Here is a 20,000-nt window from a genome sequence, read left to right as displayed (position 1 = left end):
TAATTCAGCACATTTGTAATGGCACAAACATAGTTTCTTTGCAGAAATTTTGTCAGCCTTGATAAATTTGTTGCGCTATCAATGCGTTCTTATTTCCATCAACGGACTTTGATTAAAGCTAATGTAGATATTTCAATAGTATTAACTTCCAATATAAGAGCGCAAACATGCTGCATTGTTCTTGTGAATGTAATTCTATTCATTTCTTGCTTACGATATGCTTATTTCATAAAATGACTCCTCATTAAAAGAGCGCCAAACAATTCGGTAGGCCTGTATTTCTAACTCATAAACATATTCACGAAGCTCGCGCATGGTCCAGCCTCATTCCGATATACTTACAAGAGACTTGTAAGAGCGTCAGACACGTAGCTCTCCTTTTTTGGGGAAGCCCGTCACATCCTCTGTCCATATATGGCCACTAAGATGACACGCAGCGGGGAATCCTCTCACCGGAGACAATGAATGGGGAGGAGGGGCATGAGTCCAAGCCCGAGCGTATAAAAGCGGGACCGAGGGAAGCCGTTGGTGTGAGAATCTCAGCAACAGATACCCGAAGAACACCGCGCTGCAGTCGCAGATCTAAGAAAAAACGGGGAATTCCAGATTATTTACTTTTTTTTTCATTGGACATCGGCTTTTACGGACTTAATTACCGAACCGGTTTCGCAGAGCTGAAGCATAATCGCAGTTCTATTTCCCCCCTCTCCAATATACTTGGATTGATAGGTACTGGCATCTTGTTTTCAGAAACATGCTTAACAACATGGATTTGAACTCTCAAGACTCCTTTTACCCCCAGTTTGAGAATTGTAACAGCTCTGCTATTGGGATGGAAACTAACGGTGCGAAAGAGAACCAGAGTATGTTCAGGGACGCAGAACGGACAGCACCTGCCCAGTTTCAGCACGGTGAGTTCGCCATAGGCAACACTTTTTTTTGCAACGCGGTTCAATAAATTAATAAGTGTATAGTTCTTCATGCTTCGGGATTTGCACTGGCTTTATTTTTAATGTACAGTTGTACAGTTATTGGGGTCCACCCATGTCTCCATACTGCGTACATTCGCAGCTGCTTCTTATGTAACCAATTGTAAAAAAATAAATAAATAAAAGAAAGAAAGAAATGTTTTAATCCGCTCGACCGGGTTCAAAGTGTACCGCAGCTAACGATGCATTTCTGTTCTTTCTTTCTCAATAGAAACAACAGTTACTCCCAAAACCGAGCCCACGAATGCGGATCAGTACACTGCCTGTCACGGCCCTAAAGGCAGCTACGACACCTCGTTAGCCTACTCAGGCAGTTTCTATGTGGAGGCATCTCAGGGAGCTCCTTGCAGCACAGAAACACTGCTGAATATGATCACCGAGATCGTCGGCATCTCAACGACCCCAATTTCAGAAGTGCAACAGAACGTAAGCAGTGCGCCGTACACGAGCCCCCCGTCGGCGGACAGCGGTCGCGGCAGTTTCGGCGACGCAGGCGTGCAGGGACGGGCCTCCGCCTGCTCCATTGGCAGTGCCACCCCCCCGCTGTACTCCCCTGGGCAGCAGGGCAGCAGCTACCCGGACTCGCAGGCCCCAGCGCAGGTTCAAGAGTCCGTCCCGCCGCACATGAACTTTGGCTCTCCCGCGCAAACTTCCGTCGAGCGCACGGAGCCGCTGTCCGAGGCCGCGACGTTTCCCGTGGTCGTGAAGAACGAATTCGAGAGCAGTTGTTACGAGTGGAGCGCGTTCAACAAATCCGAGAGCTACTTAGATACGGGCTTCCGGGCAGAGACCTTTCCAATGTCGAGTGATTTTCCACCCGAGCAACAGGTGGATGTGAAAGAGCTTCTGGACTCGTTTTCTCCCATGTGTCCTAACCCAGAGATGGAGTTCAAAGTGGAAGGCTCCATTAAACAGGAGCAGAGCTTTGGGGAAACCTGCAACCAGAGTTTCAGCACACCAATGTTTAACTACTCTGCCCCAGTAATGGATATGTCCTCGAACAACATTTTGAAACCAGCTATATTCCCAAACATTGAGTTCCAGCCATTATCCGGCCAGTGCGACCCAACGTACGCAACCTCGACCATCGATTCGATACTGTATTCATCTTTATTGCCCGAATCTTTCAGTCAAACTTATACACGGGCCCAAAAGCCAGCTCGAGCTAAGAAGAGCGCCGCCTCTTCCACTGGACCTGCCAAAGAAAAACCTTTCACCTGTCCAATGGAAAACTGCGACAGGCGCTTCTCCAGGTCGGACGAGCTCAACAGGCACATCCGTATCCACACGGGACACAAGCCTTTTCAGTGTCGCATATGTTTGCGTAGTTTCAGCCGAAGTGATCACCTGACCACCCACACCCGGACTCACACGGGCGAGAAACCGTTTTCCTGCGACGTATGCGGCAAGCGTTTCGCCAGGAGCGACGAGAGGAAACGACACGGCCGCGTGCACCTCAAACAGAAAGAGAAAACGGAGCTCAAACCCCAAGTAATGAACACATGGCCCTTCACTCTACCCGAGGCCATCTGAGTAAAGTACGTAAGGCAAAACGCGCTTTTTTGGTGTGCACGACGTGAAATCTCGGAAGATTTAAGCTTTGTAAAACAGTTGATTAGGCTATCGATCACAAGTATTGCGTGGCAGCTTGCCCAACGTATCCTGGTTTGAGCGTTGGATCCACTGAGGAGTTGCTAAAGAACGTTTTCCATAAAGCAGCGTGCTTTAAAGGGTACTGAATTTCGAAAGGGGATCTTCCCTAATAAAACCCTTCGTGCCGCGTGCTCTCTGTGCAGCAACTGCATAAACTGGTAAAAAATATAAATATATCGTCAAATTGTTAGTCTGGGGGAGCGTGCCGAGCAGCGAGTGTTTTGAAATGCGGTTCAGCACTTTTATTACGGAACAGCTCCGACCTCGATTTTTGAATTTTATTGCGGTACAACGCAGCGCTGGAATGTATTGCACTTATCTCCACTTTCGAACTAAGAGTCTTTTAATTCGTGCTTTTAAGTCTTTTATATTCTAATGTGGCCACCTGTTTGATATTTCTTTGAAAATGCATGTTTATGTTCACGTAATACTATTAATAAGTTAATCGTAATAATTGACGCCTCACTGCGGAAGTGAGACTTACCTCGTCTTACGTCATGGTGGTGGCGTTATCCTTGGTCACACCGCGACTTGTGGTTCATTTGTGCCAAGGGTTTTATAAGGATATTTCCTTTTATGTGTTTATTTTTGTTGCTATGCTATTGAATGGTAATCGTGTTGTTTAACAAGGAATTTATCCTATAATTGTCAAATTTACACCGTAAGTGGAAAAATAAATATATTTATATGACTATGATCATTTGTATTTTTCTAACCATTTACCTATATTTCCATGGTTTCTGACTTGGATATCGAAAATGAAATTGAAAATTTTATTTATAAACTTACTCACAATGTTTCCTGTGTGTATTAAGGACAGGATAGACCTCATCAAGTGATGTAATGGATTCTCTTGAGTTCATACGTAAGGGCGAACAACTCCTTGAATATGCCGACCAAGTACAAGTTTACATTGTCTGACTCAATCAAGTATCAGACACCAGGCGCTCCAATGTTTGTGTCAATCAAAACTTGTGTGTTATTGTATGACGGTTCTAGCGTTGGATCCCAGTATATGTATGTATATAAATTAATGACCTATAAATCGTCAAACTCACCTAGCTCTTGTAGTTTGTAATGTGATGAAGCGAGAATAGACTAGCACGAGGCTAAACGTTGCTGTTGAGTAACTAGGTAGCACACATTGCTGCATTTTTTTTCAGTAGTTCTTTTACATGGATAAAATTACAATCTTACAGCAGTCATATCACACTTGTATTTTATTAGGCAGATTGGTTGGTTGGAAAATGTACATGGGAAACTTGCCTTAAGTTATTTTTAATCTCCTCTTCTTCTGGGAGAACCATTTTGTATATACTAAAACAGTTTATACAAAATACTTTGAATGAACATTGATGTTTGTTATTTTTATGAAAAATGTTTATGAATAAAACTATTTCCTGAGTCTTTTAAAGAGTAATCACATTTACTTTGACAAAGGAATCTTTAATTCAAGCAAAGGACACTGGCCTTTGAAGTTTTACACATTCTGTACGTTTCAAATCTACAAGCACAACGGTGACGATTATATCCATTATACACTAACAGCACTGTCAAGAAATCTGATACTTAATTTGGTCTAAATAGCAATTGGAGATCAATTATCAATTAGTTCAATTATCTTTAGCTCCAAATGGTGTTGGAGAGCAATAATCCTCACAGCCTTCATATGCATAAATGCAAAAATCCAACACCTTGTCAGCTGATTCCTGGAGAATGGTTCACTCACAGGGACTGCTACTTTAGGCTTACACTGAATCACTGAATCATTTTCTCTATTAAAATATTAGGCCATCCTGCGGTGTAATGGGAGAGAACCATGCTGCAGGACTGTGGGAGAGTTCTGATTTGAATCATTCGTGCCACCGCAAAGGTGTGTGTGTGTGTGTGTGACAGAAAGAGAGAGAGCGAGAGAGAGATGAAGAGAGAGAAAGTGACCTTAGTGCTGTCAAAGGCTTGACCCAACAATTGAATGTACCGCAGCAACCAGGGGAAACGAAGCCTGTGCATTAAATTGTACTCGAGACAAACTGCAGTTCACCAGGCTGGCTTTAGAAAGGCTCACTCACAGCTGAACATACAATCTCCGAGCCATCAGAAAGGGAGAGAGAGCGTTTCCCCCGTCTCGCTAAGAGACCTGTTCGTTCCGACGGCTCCGACCTCGGAGCACCTGAAAGCGTGCACCGCGGTCCCACCTTTCATCGTACCAGCTTTCCATTGTGCACAGAACCGTTGTTCCAGTGAGAATGCTTCTCCATGATCCCGAGCCCCGGATCAAGAGCCCCAGGAAGCGGTCCTGCTCTCGGAGGGGGGGCTCCTCGCCGAGCAGGCCCTCCCTGCGGCGTGTGGGACGCGGCCGGCTGGCAGCACGACGCCGGCACCCACACCGATGCGTAAGAGTCCGCATCGCCTCTGACACACATGGACCATCGCCGTGGCCGCACGGCACTCCACAAGGCATGGGGCCCCTTCCAGTCGGCCTTGGGTGCCATCTGATGCCATCTGATGCCATCTTTGGCATCAGAAGACAGTGGGCTGTAGTTGGAACAGACATTGGGAGGCTTTGGTTGTATTGATGTCATAGGGCTTCATACATGATACATTGGTGAATATGTTGGCCGGAGGACATTACGTGTGGTATAGAGTAGGCGGGTTTTGTGGAGTTTGCTGGAGTTAGCTAATGTGACTCCATTATTAAATATTTAAGCAGGCATGTCAGTTAGGGGAACATTTGTGAACTTGCTATTTCCAAACAGATGTCGATTTCCAAACATGTCAAATCATAATCATCAAGACGTTTGTCATGACATTTCCAAGCAACTGTCATTGCACTGTTAATCAGACCAAGTCTACTGCAGACCTCTTGTATGTGTGCTGGCTATGCATGCAGCAGACCACCTGATCTATGACTATTTCTGACAACATGACATTAAAGTTCTCTTGTTGTCAAGACACCGTCTATTAAGCAGAAACCGATACATTTACACTGCCCGTCAAATTAAGTGTTTGCTTTAGGAGCAAAGAAAAGCCTGACTTTTGATGTGAAAGCCGGGGGTCTCGTTAAGTGTCGTTACAGACTATATAGAGCTCAAGCACCCTGTATTAATCATAGTCGCACTTCAGACAAGCTACATGACGGCGTGACCGCGAGATTGATCCGTCCCAGTGCAATCATTGCGTGATTTTATATCCACCTTGACGATGTGTAGCCGGCATTGTACGGTCCTCGGGTGGGCTCGGTAATCAGTCCGCATAATCACACGCCTCCAACGGCAATCAAGCTCCGTGGATTAATTTATCCGATAGCCGCGCGGTCCGACGGTCCTGTGTCTGATCATGAAGAAGGGTGTAGGTGTTTTGGAGGGTCCAGGTGATTAAGACAGGAGAAGTGGTGAGGTAAAAGAACTCGTTATGCAAACACCTAAGTGTCTAATTCTCGCCATTGTGTCCCGAAAACGAATTTCTTCATTAATATTACCGGTCAGGAAAGACGCTGACGGTGGATTGGAGCACTCGCTGAGGAGTTTTCATGCCATGTTAAATAGCAAGTTAAACCCGAGGGTCAAGGAGTCTTGTCTACAGCTATTCTTCTCGCATCTCTATGGCAACTAGGGTTAAGCGTCACCGAGCGCCAAAATGGAATGGAGAGGTGAACGTTTTGAGTGAGATAAATCGCCTTGAAGCGATTCAATCACACCGCAGGACGATTCGCCGCTGTCCTTGATTGAGTGGCAGAAGTAAAGGGCCCAGAAGAGTTTGTAAAACATGCAGTAACTCTGTGTGCCCAGAGTAAACGAGTCTCAGCTAATTGTAGTCACATTCTGTGCCCTCTTCCTGCTCAATTACCAACCCAGTTAGAGCTGCATTAAATATGCACTGGCTACACGTAAGTCAAGAACTCCATACGGAAAGCTTGTGGAGTTCAAGTTTGACTGGACTTTAAAAAATACCACAAAGTTCAAGGGTTAATTTAGAAAATGGTTTTTCTGATACATCTTCGTCTCTCAGCAACGTCTTATCCTTTTTCTGTTGTTTACTGTTTTCAAAGTAAGAGAAAACAGAAGATGAAATTTCAAAACCTACACTAGGTATATAATTTTGATATTAATGATTAATGTTAATTATCATCTATATGCTGACAGTAATAATCCATAACAGGCGTGCACGGGTGCATGTGAAGGGAGGAGGGGGCTTCTAAGATTGTTTGTAACTGATGAATAAAAGTGCATTATGAAAGTATTTTTATTTTCAGATTCTAGTCATTCTACTTAAAATGCACGCTTCCCAGCAGGTATTCAGTATCGCCTAGGCTCACACTAAATGTCTTGTATATGTTTCTATAAACTCGTTGGCTGAAAATAAACAACACAGTAAAGTAAGTCAGTTGAGTGCTAACTAGATTTGTGTCCCAGTAAATGACTCCCAGCTCAGGACTTTCATTACCCTTGTGTCAAGCTCAGGTGTCACCTGCAGCGCACTGCCAGTCTGCACTTTTTACGCTTCTGTAATACAGTGGATTTCTGTAATACTCTCTACATCACCGTTGCTCTTAAAGTACCTCTACTTTTCAACCGTATTTAAAGCTGCTTAGAGACAGTGTTTCTGATTAAAAGAGCTTTACATAAAGAATGGAACTGAGCTGCATTGAACGGGATTTTTGAGAGCAGCCATTCCCATTCAAGACCACCCATTCAAGACCACCCATTCAAGACCAGGACTGAGCAGTCTGCTTCACCTGTTAGAGTGGATGTGATGGGCCCAACCGCTGCTGTGTATTTTGGGATTGATGGCAGGATACGAAGGTAACCATTAACAGGAACTGAGCTTCAGTGCTTCCTTTAGCAAGACGAATGATCACAAGCACCCTGTTGTTTCTGCACTGCAGGGCGGGACCTCTCTGGAGTGGACTCAGGTCTATAGGTCTGTAGGTCATGCATGCACCCCCCCCCCCCCCCCCCCCCCCCCCTCCTCACACGTCAATTCACAAATTGGTCCATATAGCTGTGACGTTCCCTCCACATCAGTCTTGCCAAGCTTAGGAAATGGGCTTGGGAGACCATGGTCGGGCCACATGGTTGAAAATGAGTCATTTCCAAGCCAGAAACAGAGATAATGACCATTTGTGAGCTGGTGAGTTTTAACTAATTGTTTGGCTTAAGCCATCCCTTGAAATCATTCATCTCTAACTTAAAGCCTGTGCATCTGTGCAGAAGACAGACTGTAGTCATAAGTCATAAGAGGGGGCATCTTGTAAGAGAGAGCATGAGCTTGTGCTGAGTGGGACAGTGATTGTGGTGTGGCTGACAATTGTGCTGGGGTAATGAGGCTTGGCCAAGGATGGCTATGTCACATTGGGCCACCCGTGTGTCAGTGTGTGTCACACACACACACACACACACACACACACACACACATGCGTAGAATGAGACGGCCGAGAGAGAGAGAGAGAGAGAGAGAGAGAGAGAGAGAGAGAGAGAGAGAGAGAGAGAGAGAGAGAGAGAGAGAGAGAGAGAGAGAGAGAGAGAATTATAGAAACAGGAATTAAGAGAGAGCATGAGACTGGGAAAGGGGGAGGAAATGTGATTATGAGAGTGAGAGAGAAAATGTGTGTGTATGTGTGTGGGGGGTGGAGGGCTTGTATTTAGCTCTTTGTGGGGACCAAAAGTTTTTATGAAATTAGGCAAACATTAAAATTCTGGGGACTTTTGGGTTGAACATGTGGAAACTCTTTACCTAAAGCAGCCAAATGATCTCGTCAGTTCCTTAGGTCAAGGTTAGGATTAGGTTTTTGTGTGGCCATAGATTAATTTAACCGCCGTGAAGTCAGTGGAAATACCCCACAAGGATAGCAATGCCTAACTGTGTGTGTAGTGCGTATGCATGTGTGTGTGTGTGTGTGTATGTGTGTGCGCATGTGTGAATGTGATAGCACAAGAGACGTGCTGCAGTCAGACTGTCACACGCTCCCCTGCTGCCCGAGGTTCACCTCCAGCGTCAGACGGAGAGAAACAAGCACTTAGGTGTGGTGAGGCAACAGTTACCTCAAATGAAGAATACCTCGTCGCAACAGCACGGAGGTCCCATGCACAAGACGCATGCCGCGTTCCTCGGCCTCATTCCGTTCACTGCCAAATATAAATCTGATACGAACGCTACGTCTCTGCCGGCCGTACTGCCGATAGATCGCTGCTTAGCATTTCTTTGCAGCTGTGCATTCGTGGAGAGGAGGCATCGGGAAAACGAGTGGGCCGATTGCTCGGCGGAAGCAACCTGTGCATCCGCTAACCGCACGCCCTGCTCACCCTCCATCTGAATCACACAGCTGTGAGGGTGAACCTTCTCGCAACGCATACATGTTGGCGCGACACGGAGACCACGCGCGTGCTCTCCGAGTGTCAGGAGAACGGCGTGGGTACCCTGGGGAGCCCAGTGGGGGGGGGGGGGGAGGCTTGATATGTAACTCACGAGTAGGGTAAACATCTGAGCCATGTTGCTGAACTCATGCATTTAAAAATGTTACAATCTCAGCATCGTCCATGGCTGTTCGGATGCTCCTCTGGGTGGCAAGATGGCTCAGAATCTACCAGACAAGCCACTGCATTCTGAAATCAACCCCAACACCCTAGTTCTCCTTCCAGAATTACAGATTCTTTCTGCTTGAGACGTCCCAGTATGTGGATATACACTACAGACATTAATCCATGAAACTTGGTTTTGTTTACGACCTATGCTGTTATTTATACATTTTGTATATCTTGAGAATACTAGGTAAAGGTGATATTTAAAAATAACATTTTATCATTTGATCTCCTATCTGAGGGACTTCTTATACCAGATGGGGATAGCACAATAAGTTACACTTATTAAGCATGTGACTTCGAATGAGCATAGCATGTAGAGTTAAATAGCTAGAAGGTGACAAAAACCTCTATTGTCTCTCTAACTGGATTAATTTTAAGTGTGATATCAAGCTGTGGTTGTGATCTTCAACAGCTCCTTTGGAAATATAGTCATGGTGTTACAAAGGAGAAAAAAAAGACCCCTTGTGACAAGACGCAGCATGTATGTCTCTTGAGCGCCTCCCCCTCTCTGGAACATTGTGGTACAGTCTCACCCACTGTGGTCTCTGACAGGAGATGGATTGTCACTGAGATCCTGGGGAGGTGATGAGGCAAGCAGCCTCCTTACTGTCCTTCTGCAAGGCAACCCTGCTGTGAAAACACAGCAGCGTTTAAAAGAACCCCTTTGACCTGTGTCTGGAGTAAAGTCACGTCACAGACTGAAGCCGCCCCTCGCCGCAACTCCCCCTCGGGGCACGATTACCACGGGCAAGTCTTCGCGCTCTGCCACGCGGAGCTCACGTTCCAGACACGTTGCCCTTATCCAAATAAACGCCCGTTATAATTATTGCTCTCGTTAAGGATTGCTCTTGCGAGGAGTGGTGTGATTGCCTGGGTCATAGTAATTACGCCGAAGACATAGGTGCCTGGAAGATCAGCGCACGTGCAAATAGAATGGAGGAAATTAACGATGGAAACAAAGCGAATACTCGCCGTCGCTCCCCGTAGCGCGGTTAAGAAAACCAAGCTCCCGCTGCCTTGTGGGAACGGAGCACGTGAACGTGTTTGTATCCCATCGGGAAGACATGTGTAGTCCCGTCCCTGCTGCAATTATCAGCGTTTACCCTCGAGAAGAGGCGTACGCAGCCGAGACCTGGACGTCCCGTCGCAAGGCCCGAAATAGCAGCGGCGTGTTTTCGCACGGAACCATTCCTGTTATTGATTCATTCAGGCCTATTCATTCAGACTCACACTGTGCAATTTTCACCAGGGCAAAATGTGATTGTTGCAAAACACTAGGGCTCCTTTCGCTAGTGATCGTGTTGTGGGGAAGCTGCATCCAGAAAAAACTTGTCTGTCAGTCAAACCAAAGCCCTGGGAGAACGCCGCACGTCAAATGACGTTTGCGCCTTTGATCTCTTAAAGATCTCCATTTGTTAGGGCCATTGTTACTGCTTCCTCTTAGAGATGGACAGGGTTCTACATCTATTGGAACTGGACGGAAGTGAAATCAGACGCGTGTCCCCATGCGTCCCTCTTGTAGGGAGCTCAGAAAAAGGGGCTTGATTGATCCGTCTCAGCCATGTTTAACCATTAACCCAACCATTGGGGGGTTGGGGGGGGGACCTCATTCCTTCACAGCCTGGCTCAGTCTTGTCGGTGCTTTTGTGCCTGCTGGCCTGGACACAGGACAGCCGGGTTGAGCATTAACCCACACGGCCTGTCAGGAGCATCCAGCCTGCAGTCACTCCTGCTCCTGGATTACCTCACGGGTCGCTGATGACCTCATCGGTGTCTGGGTCTCCTACAGGGACAAATGAAGACAGGCCATGTCCACCACGTCTCCTTTTATTATCACCCACTTGTTACGCCCATCTTCCCTTGTCCATAGGAAAACGTACTTGGAAACGCACATGCTTAAACGTACAGGTTTAATTCATCAGATGTGCGCTCTCTCATCACTTCCTTTAACAATTCACTGGCAGATCTGAGAGCAGTTCCAAGCCTTTTTGACCTGTATTACAGATTGCCAATTACACAGTATTAATAGTCTTAGAAATGGCCTAACACTCACAGTCTTATAAATGGTCTAATACTCAAACGGTTTTAACAGCCTGTGACTGTATTCCTCTGACACAAGGCACTTTTTTAGACGCCTTTGGCGCAGTGGTCCTCCTTACTCCATTTTGGCTCTGGTGAGGGGCAAGATCAGGCCCAGATGTGCTGCAGGCCTTTCGCATGGTCTGAGCATCACCTCCTTATTACTTTCCTGTCTCACCTCACACCAAACACCCTCATTACGCCCAGGGAGGGAGGTGGAAATGGGGGGGGGGGGGGGGGGGGGGGTGTGCATGCAGGGGTCTAGCGAGTTCAAACACTTAGACAGTACATCTGTGCAACATGAGAGTCTCGTGTGCCGTTGCATGTGTAAAGAGACACACGCCTGGTATAAAAGGGCTGTATAGAAGAAGAGCAGGTCGAGCTATATGTGGCTTCGCCACTGAATAGGGCTGCAATGCGCTGCCGGCACAATACACAAGCACAAGGCCAAAGGCTATATTTCTGTCGACATCCTGACTGGGATTTCAAACGCTCTCGGGTTACGAACGTCAGCTACAGTGGGCTGTCACTGATCGCTGGAACGCTCATATGCACACTTTCGAGTTTTAGCACCGGCGGTGAAGAGCAGTGTGCAATCCTACATCCAACGGACCCGCAACAGAACAACAGCGGGCCTTCTCTACCGCTGAAACCCAGCGGCCTTCTCTACCGCTGAAACCCAGCGGCTTTTTGCTCGAAATGCCCCTATATTTAGTTTACAAGTATCCCTCACCATTTACATAAAAGCTTCTATATATATCTTAATTCAGGCAATATGACAGCATTTTGATGAGACCTCTTGCCAGGGGCTAAATTAACATACCAGGGCTGTTAAATCTATTAACATGCAAATCGATGCAACAACTCAATAGCCTGTTGTCATACCTACTCTGAAAGCCCAAATAAGTTCCAGTGAAAACACACACGCACACACGCACACGCACACGCACACACACACACACACACACACACACACACACACACACACACACACACACACACACACAAGAGCCATACTTGACAAGACATACTCTGTTACTATGGCAACGTCTCTGGCTCAATCTAAGAATGCCGAGGTCTGTATTATTGTCATGTCTCATACATACATCGGCGGCGTGTCATTAATGGATTTCTGATTTCTGCCGCGTGTCGTTGCTTAAAGGTATTTCACAGAACCTCGCTTGCGTTGCACGCGGAACAAGCGACCGCAAAGCGCGGTGCAAAAGTCGCGCGCGCAAGGCCAGCCGCAGCCATTTGTGACGCCGCGGCCCGTTTGCCGACGACCCACTTTAAAAGTGGACGCGCTCAAACAGCGGAACTCTGTCGTGCAGTGGAACAGGAATGTGCGCCTGTAGGACCCGGGTACTGCCAGTGCTGGTTGTGCGTGCAGGGAGGGATACGCGTTCAGGGTGCCAGGCTGCACCACGCTGTTCACCCGGTGTTGGATGACTGTGTATTCTATCTACTCGCTGAGATTAATTACCTCTTAAAGCGTTTTAGTCCGTTCAAGTTGCATTTCTGTTGGTTTTTATTAAATTTTCCACAAACGATCTATCAGGAAGGCTTTTGATAATCACTTCGTCTAATTAAATTCATTGCTTCAATTCATTACGCAGATCTCGGCTGGATCAGCTGGGGGTGTTTTAGTCTGTGGATGGGTTGAGTTCCTCGTGCAACATGGCTGCAGTTACTTCTCTGCAGCGTCAGTGATAACGTGCACAGAGGCTCTAAAGACATTGTACATTGGTGAATGGAGATTTTGTGCACACTTCATCTTTGTTTAGTACATATTGTGTACACACACACACACACACACACACACACCACCCACCCATACCTTTTATCTACCTTTAATCTACACTGTGTTTTAACTTATGAACATAAAGAACTGTATGTCTGAATCTATGGTATTTTTGTGCATTCGTATTTATATATATATATGTGTGTAACACCGATCTGAATGACCCCTTCTCGGCCCTTTGTGCTGTTAAGATCAGTTGGGCATACTGTAAGTTAAACACACTGCATTTTCATCCGATTTCAATGCTCAGATGCCCATGACATACAACCAGAGACACAGATTATTCTGAGAAAACAGTGTCTGCAAATCCTGAATGCAACCACAGCATAAGAGCTTTGTTGCACACGGGATAAAAAGGTGTATTCACATTAAGCCTTCTTCACATGATCCAACATGGGGCCCGTCACTGCTGACAGTGCTAATGTAGTACAGATGGCTTCCTGCACACGGTAGATTTATCTTTTGCTGCCCCCTGTTGGTAAGAATATTGTTACAACGCCTGCAGGGAGGAAACGCCAGCCAGCCTAGCTTACAGGCGGTGGTTTATTTAGAGTGGCTTTTATAGATTCACACTTATATCACCTTCCAACTAGCAGTTGTGATGTGTTGACATGGTATTTGGCTGATTTTGTGATATACTTTGCGTCTGATCCCCATTCATGGTTTTACCCCCTCTACCTGCTCATCTTGGTCATTTTCTTTTATGGAAATGACTACGTTGTGAAAATGTCAGGCACATGTTATGGTTGCTAAGCAAACGGTGCCTAATAATATCCGCTATGAGCGTTTGTGAGGAAAGGAGCGAGTGAAAAAGCAACGCATGTCTCAAATGGAGCCAATCAAAGCACAAAAGGGTTTGATAGGATAGCAATTACCCTATAGTAGGGCTGTCACTTTTGATACATCAGAATAAAAAAGTGTGGAGGGGTGTGTGTGTGTGTATGGTTCTTTTTTCAGCTCTAAGGAAACATGACTAATGTCATGCAAAGGACTGGCAGGTGTAGAACTGGCTGAAAGGAAAAATGTCAGATGTGGCGATGGTTAGCATATTATTCAGTAGTCAGTGTGGGTTTCTGTAGCTAGAATAACCATGGGAAGGATTCACAGTGATAGCGAATTAACATCGTTGTAATGTATGGCGCAGACGCGTGGGGCGGCCTGATTTATGCAGGGCAGCTTGAGTCCGGTCAGACTGGCCTGGAGTTTTGATAAGAGGTCTCCTACCTGAACAACGTGGCCATTTTGTGACAGTTGCACCTGATTCTCCATTACTGTTCTCCTACCTTTCTTCGCTTAAGAATAAACATCTGTTATGCTCACCAACCAAAAAGCAAAAAAAGTGCTTAGTTTGGGGATGTCGGAGTGGGTGGGACACGTGGTTTGTCTGTGTGCGCGTGCGGCATCGTCTCGCTTTACTTTCGCTTTAACACACTCACACGGGGGCCTACGTAGTGCGTAGTGAGCGTATAGTCAGGAGAAAACGTACTGCCAACTACACACAGAAACCAGTTCATTTACTCCATTAAATACTGTACTGGGAAAGTGTTTTTCAGTTAATCCTGTTTGGGGGAAAAGCATTGCTCTGCATTTTGTTAGCTGGCGGTAAGCTACATTTATTAAGATTAAGCAAGAATCCTTGATCCAATAACTAAATGATCCGAAATAAAAATGAACTCAGTACAAAGCGGATCTAGAAGGATGTTGGTCTCTTAGCAGGAGCTTGAGTATTTACGGAATTGTGAATGTAACAGTTGGATTGTGCCTTGGATCAAAACTTCTTCAGGACGACGGATGCTGAATAATGGACAATAAGCATGGATACCGGGCATATTTTTACAGTTATTATTTAGCATTCAGAAGGCATGAGTATACACCGTTACATAATTTCTTTCTTCAACCATTATATCCAATTGAAAGACAATCGTCATTTACATGCACTTTTAAATTCCAACCACAAGATGCCGCTATTCTCCGTCTTGAACATACCTGGACGTCACTTTGGCGTTTTCTACTTGAAGTTGCAAAACTCTATTATAAAAAAGCAAATGAGCCACTTTAGAGGGGAAAAAGCATTGCTCAGCTAAACAAAGCTTATTTATTTAGGTTATTTATTTAAACTAAACCGCTACTTATATCAATAATTTCCATGGGTCTAGTGGCTTTGTGTAGCCGAGGACCTTGAGAATTCAGGAGATGCTCAGTGAGATCTCAGTGAGATGCTGGATCTGATGACGTGTATGAAGGCTGTACCAGCATCCTAATAGCCGTTCAAGAGCTTATTGTGAATAAATAACAACCGTGACCTAATCTCCGTCAGAAAAAAACATACAAAAATAAACGCAGGCCATTCAGAAGTTGAATCTTCCCTGTTAGCCTTGGTGAGAACTTTATCGCTGTTTCACGCGCTCACGGTCCGTTACATCTGAACGTTTACGTCCGTGTTTTCCCAGTATCCGAATCCGAACCGGACCACGGGCTGTCAGACGGATGCACGTTGGACTCGTTGCAGCATCACGCCCCTCCGCCTGCCCGCGCGACTCCGTGCTAGAGGCTCGCGCTCCGTATTCTGCTGCAGAGCGGAGCGCGTGACGTCAGTGCTGCTTGGCACGGGAGGAGAACGGGGAGAAACTACGAGGTGAGCAGCGCCGTTTCCGACACACATACATGATTTTTTCCCCTTCTGGGTAGCGAGTGAAAATGGCGTGTGTGCATTTAGCACGTCAAGTACAGCGCTGCCTGCTTTTAGCACGCGATGAAGGCGACGGGGTGTTGGAGACCCAGCCTGGCAGGGTTCGGGGGGAATGGTGTAAACCCGGCTGGCATCATCCTGGCAGGGATGCACAGAGAGATCATACAGCTGGGGCGGTGTAATGATCGTTGATTCGATTGTAATGTTGTTAAAGCTGTATCGCTATAATGGTTCTGACAAAACCGCACGCGCTACGCCTGCTCACGTTCGTGGACCTTCGGTACAAATGGCCTGGTTTGGGTTTTAGGGGACGTGCTCGTTTTGCTCTCACGCTGTAAACATGCGTTGATTTTGATCAGCGGTATCGGGTGCATGCAGTAATCTGCGAGGGCGAATGATGAAGGGATATGGACAATGTCACTGGCCTCTCCACAGCGTCCCTGGGGTACCGGTCGGGCAGGATGGCGGAGTATTTACAGTGTGTGCTGTGTACCTTGATTTAAGAGCCCATTCACCTCTTGCTGTTGGTCCACATGCAGAAGGCTGGCATAACCGGACCGTGGACGTGATTTCCCCTTTCCTTTACAGTAATGAGAATAATGCTGGGTGTATTCAACCTCATAACTACGTACTCATTTTACCGTATTACACTCTCGTGAATTCTGAAACTTGTGTTTCAAGCCAATTCATTCATAAGCAAAATAATAATAATTTGCTCCATGTTGGTCCACTCGTGCCTGAACGGCTGTTCTGTAAGAACTGTAGATTGGGTTTAAACCTGCCCGGTACGGTCGTAACAAGGTTCTGTCACCTGCAACAGTTCAGGAAATGGGGAGATGTGTTACTTCGTTATGGTGACATGATTCTGGCTGAAGCATTAGGAGTCTGGTTGAAATCCCATGCCCACATACCATTACAATGTCGAGGCTACCTATTAATGAGACACACTGAAGTCCTAGTAAAAACCCTGATGATAGATGATAGATGGACATCTCTTAACCCTTTTGGACACTGAAGGCGGAGCTGTTGTGGCGAGACACGTGTAAGTCACTAAAGGAGTTTTTGAAAGGTGTCTGCAGCAAAACTTCCGTCCACTGGATTTACGAAAGGTTTAAGAAATGCCGCCTTTGCCTTACATTCAGGACTTTCGATTAGTTGACACGGCAGTAAAATGACCGCGTGAAGAGATGGATATCAGTTTCCCTCTTTGTGGATGACGGGCTAAATTCCCCAAACGCGTGCTCGCGTGAAGAAAGAAAGAAAGAAAGAGAGAGAGAGAGAGAGAGAGAGAGAGAGAGAGAGAGAGAGAGAGAGAGAGAGAGAGAGAGAGAGAAAGAGAGAGGCGAGGCTGTAGATTTTTCATTGATCCCTAGAACATCTTTTCAGTTACCAGGCATTTCTGTTACCACAGCACTGCAATCAGAGATTATGTTATTTACAATAATATCAGACATGTCTTATACAACAATGCCAGACATTTATCATCGACTTCGTGCCTGCCGCTATTATTACGTGTCTATATTCCTTTTCTCTTTCACCTTTACCAATCATTCCTGATTGAATCGATGTGATCAATGACAGCACTGGTCCACTGTTACCACAAGTCTATGAAATCCACAAGTCTATGAAATGAATGTTCCTGCAGTTAATTGACTTTGTGTTGTAGTCAATATTGCATGATTAAGACACAACTGAGATTACTTGTTACATCATTTAGGTGTCCGTTGTAAGTTCATGTTGCAGGCCCTGGCTTCTGTGTTGCCAAACAGAGTTGGTCATACTCTGGTCACAGGAGTGACTGACTGGGTGTTATTTAGGTAGCGCACCACTCTCAGGACAGGACTGACCATTTTGAGCTGGTTTTTACTAGTGAACGGCACCAAAATATATCCAGCTAACGGCGTTTCTGTGGTTATAAGCTAGACTGAATTGCACACGACAACACATGGGTTGTAGACTCTCACGTTACATATACCAGGTGCATATGACGCGTAGGTGATCCTAATAATAAGTGTCAAGGCCGACCATTGTGGTGCAGCACGAAACATCTCCGACACCAGTACGGGCTTCTGAAACTATAGGAGGAAAGTCAACTAATGTGTTCAATTCAAGATGTGTGTAGCATAACATTAGTTTCAGCAGCGTCCATGGATTGTGTCTGCATTGATGAATTCTGTGTGTTCTGCGTAGATATAATTGCAATTCTCGCACGAAATGGAGTGATACACAAGGAAGCTTTCATCATTTGGGTCCTGTAGTTTTACTGTTAACATGTTTGCACATGCTGTACCTCTTCTGGACTGGATACAGGCAACAGTCCTAGTTATTCCATAGAAATATTTCAATCTGTATGTCTTTAATTCTTCCTCAAAGGTTCAGGACATTAAGGAAGGTTTCTACAAAAGCGGAGCAGTGTCAGGATGCAGTATTTCAATCTGCTGTCCTGTAATATAGTGGATGAATCTATAATTAAATCTTAAAATCCTCCCGGAAGAGTCTGACCTGCCAGCTAACTAGAAACATTCTCTTCATTGTTCATACTATTTTTTACTGGAAATTTCCACCTGTGATTAAATATTCATAAAACAGCCACCCAGCTGAGGTAACCAGCAGGTCTGAAATGAAGAAGTTAAACAAATAATCAAGGAAATCTATGTTGAAAGCTTTTTCCTCTTAGAAAACAGAAGAGGAATAATTGCCAACTTTCTTATTGTTGATGCTCATATATGCACATGTTAAGTAGAGAGAGAGAGAGAGAGAGAGAGAGAGAGAGAGAGAGAGAGATAGAGAGGGAAGTGTCTGATTTATAGTTTGATCGTTGTTTTGTATTGGTTGATTTGTGTCCGTCTTTTTGAATTATGACTTTGTCAGTGTCAGGGATGTATCGTAGTTGGTATGGTTTGAGTGTCAGGGTATGGCAAACACCATGAAACTTTTATTCTAGAACTATTATTCTAGAATGGGCCTTGGAAGCACAGATTATTTTTTGTGATGCATTTCAGGTGGACCAGAGATGCTGAGCATTTATTTGAATTTTTCACAGCCTTTTCACAGAATTTTTCTTCACACTCTGTCACCTTTTAGTATCTGTAGATTTTGATACGTTGTTTTAACCGATTTCGCAGTTACTGCAGTGTAATGAACGATATTACTTTAGACAAGTACATGTCAGTCCCTGCAGAATAAATATTCCTTCTGAATGCGTTCTGTGGGCAGGCGTGAGTTTGACGTGCATAGACACTGCCTCGAAAGCTCCTGCTCTAAGCTTTCGGGAGTAAGATGTTTCAGAGAACTACAGGAGTTTTATTGCAGGCAGTATGGTTGTATGGCATAAGTTGTGTGTAATTGGAGATAGTATGTTCAGTGGAAAGTCCTCTGATCGATAGCATAATCTTTGGGTATGGGAGTCCTATCAGTATTTTACTGAGATGGCTGCCATACCCAGTACTGAGGGTAAGTGGGTAGAATTTTGAACACTGAGAAGATTTGAACATGTTAATGCATTGTTTTAAACAGGATGTCTGTCTAGTGTGTCTATGGTCGATATTGCAGACAATAATTTAATGATACATATACTGAGTGCATGTTGCACTTTATTGGGAATAACTACTCAGTGTGCCTAAAGTAATGCGTATTTTGATCTGTCAATAATGTGTCAGGATGACACAGAGGGCTGTCTTATTGAGTTCTGTCAGTTTTACAGATGCTGTGGTGGCACAGAAGGAGACGGGCTGTTCACTTCAGCTCTCTTGGGTGTTTAGCAGGGTCCATGCACCATGAATCACAAGCTCGATTACTTGGAGCAGAAGGGCAGTAGGCCAGAAGCTATGTGGAATGAATGATAGTATGAATTATGCATATTTCTAACTTAATTGACACATACCTTTAAATTAATAATTCATGAAAGTGTTCATTAAAAATGATACATTTCACATAAGTGTTTATTTGTGAAATACCCTTAGGCCTTCATGATAAGTGTGTTTCATGTCAGTGATTTGTCTGTGTTTTTTTTTTTTTTATCTAAGTACAGGAATGTTGGAACATTCCTTTAGTTATTGCTAAACTGATGAACTGATCTCAGATCAGTGGGAGAGGGCCCTATTCCCTACCCTATTTCCTTCCCTACCCTATTTTGTGCTATTCACAGCTGCAGAAGGTAAAAGCCTCTTGCTGGTGTGTCACACCATCTCCAGGGCTGTGTGGCAATG

The 20,000-nt window shown here is 45.2% G+C and overlaps 2 protein-coding genes across 2 annotated transcripts in view; both read left to right on the top strand.

The window, feature by feature from the left end:
- The first annotated feature begins 548 nt into the window (after positions 1-548).
- LOC143527653 (uncharacterized) lies at positions 549-4,050 on the top strand. Its single transcript, XM_077022956.1, has 2 exons — positions 549-911; positions 1,201-4,050. Exons 1-2 carry the CDS (start codon positions 755-757, stop codon positions 2,520-2,522), a joined length of 1,479 nt encoding a protein of 492 aa, XP_076879071.1. The 5' UTR covers positions 549-754; the 3' UTR covers positions 2,523-4,050.
- An 11,394-nt stretch (positions 4,051-15,444) lies between these two features.
- The window catches only part of fbxo41 (F-box protein 41), a 46,044-nt gene continuing 41,488 nt past the window's right edge, over positions 15,445-20,000 (top strand). The window contains 1 exon segment of the mRNA XM_077015629.1: positions 15,445-15,738. The gene's annotated coding sequence lies outside the window, so the exon portion shown is untranslated.

Source organism: Brachyhypopomus gauderio, chromosome 1 (genome assembly GCF_052324685.1).
Source record: "Brachyhypopomus gauderio isolate BG-103 chromosome 1, BGAUD_0.2, whole genome shotgun sequence".
In the NCBI taxonomy this organism is placed as follows: Eukaryota; Metazoa; Chordata; class Actinopteri; order Gymnotiformes; family Hypopomidae; genus Brachyhypopomus; species Brachyhypopomus gauderio.
Note: the sequence above shows the minus strand (reverse complement) of the source record. Positions and strands in the feature narration are given on the sequence as shown.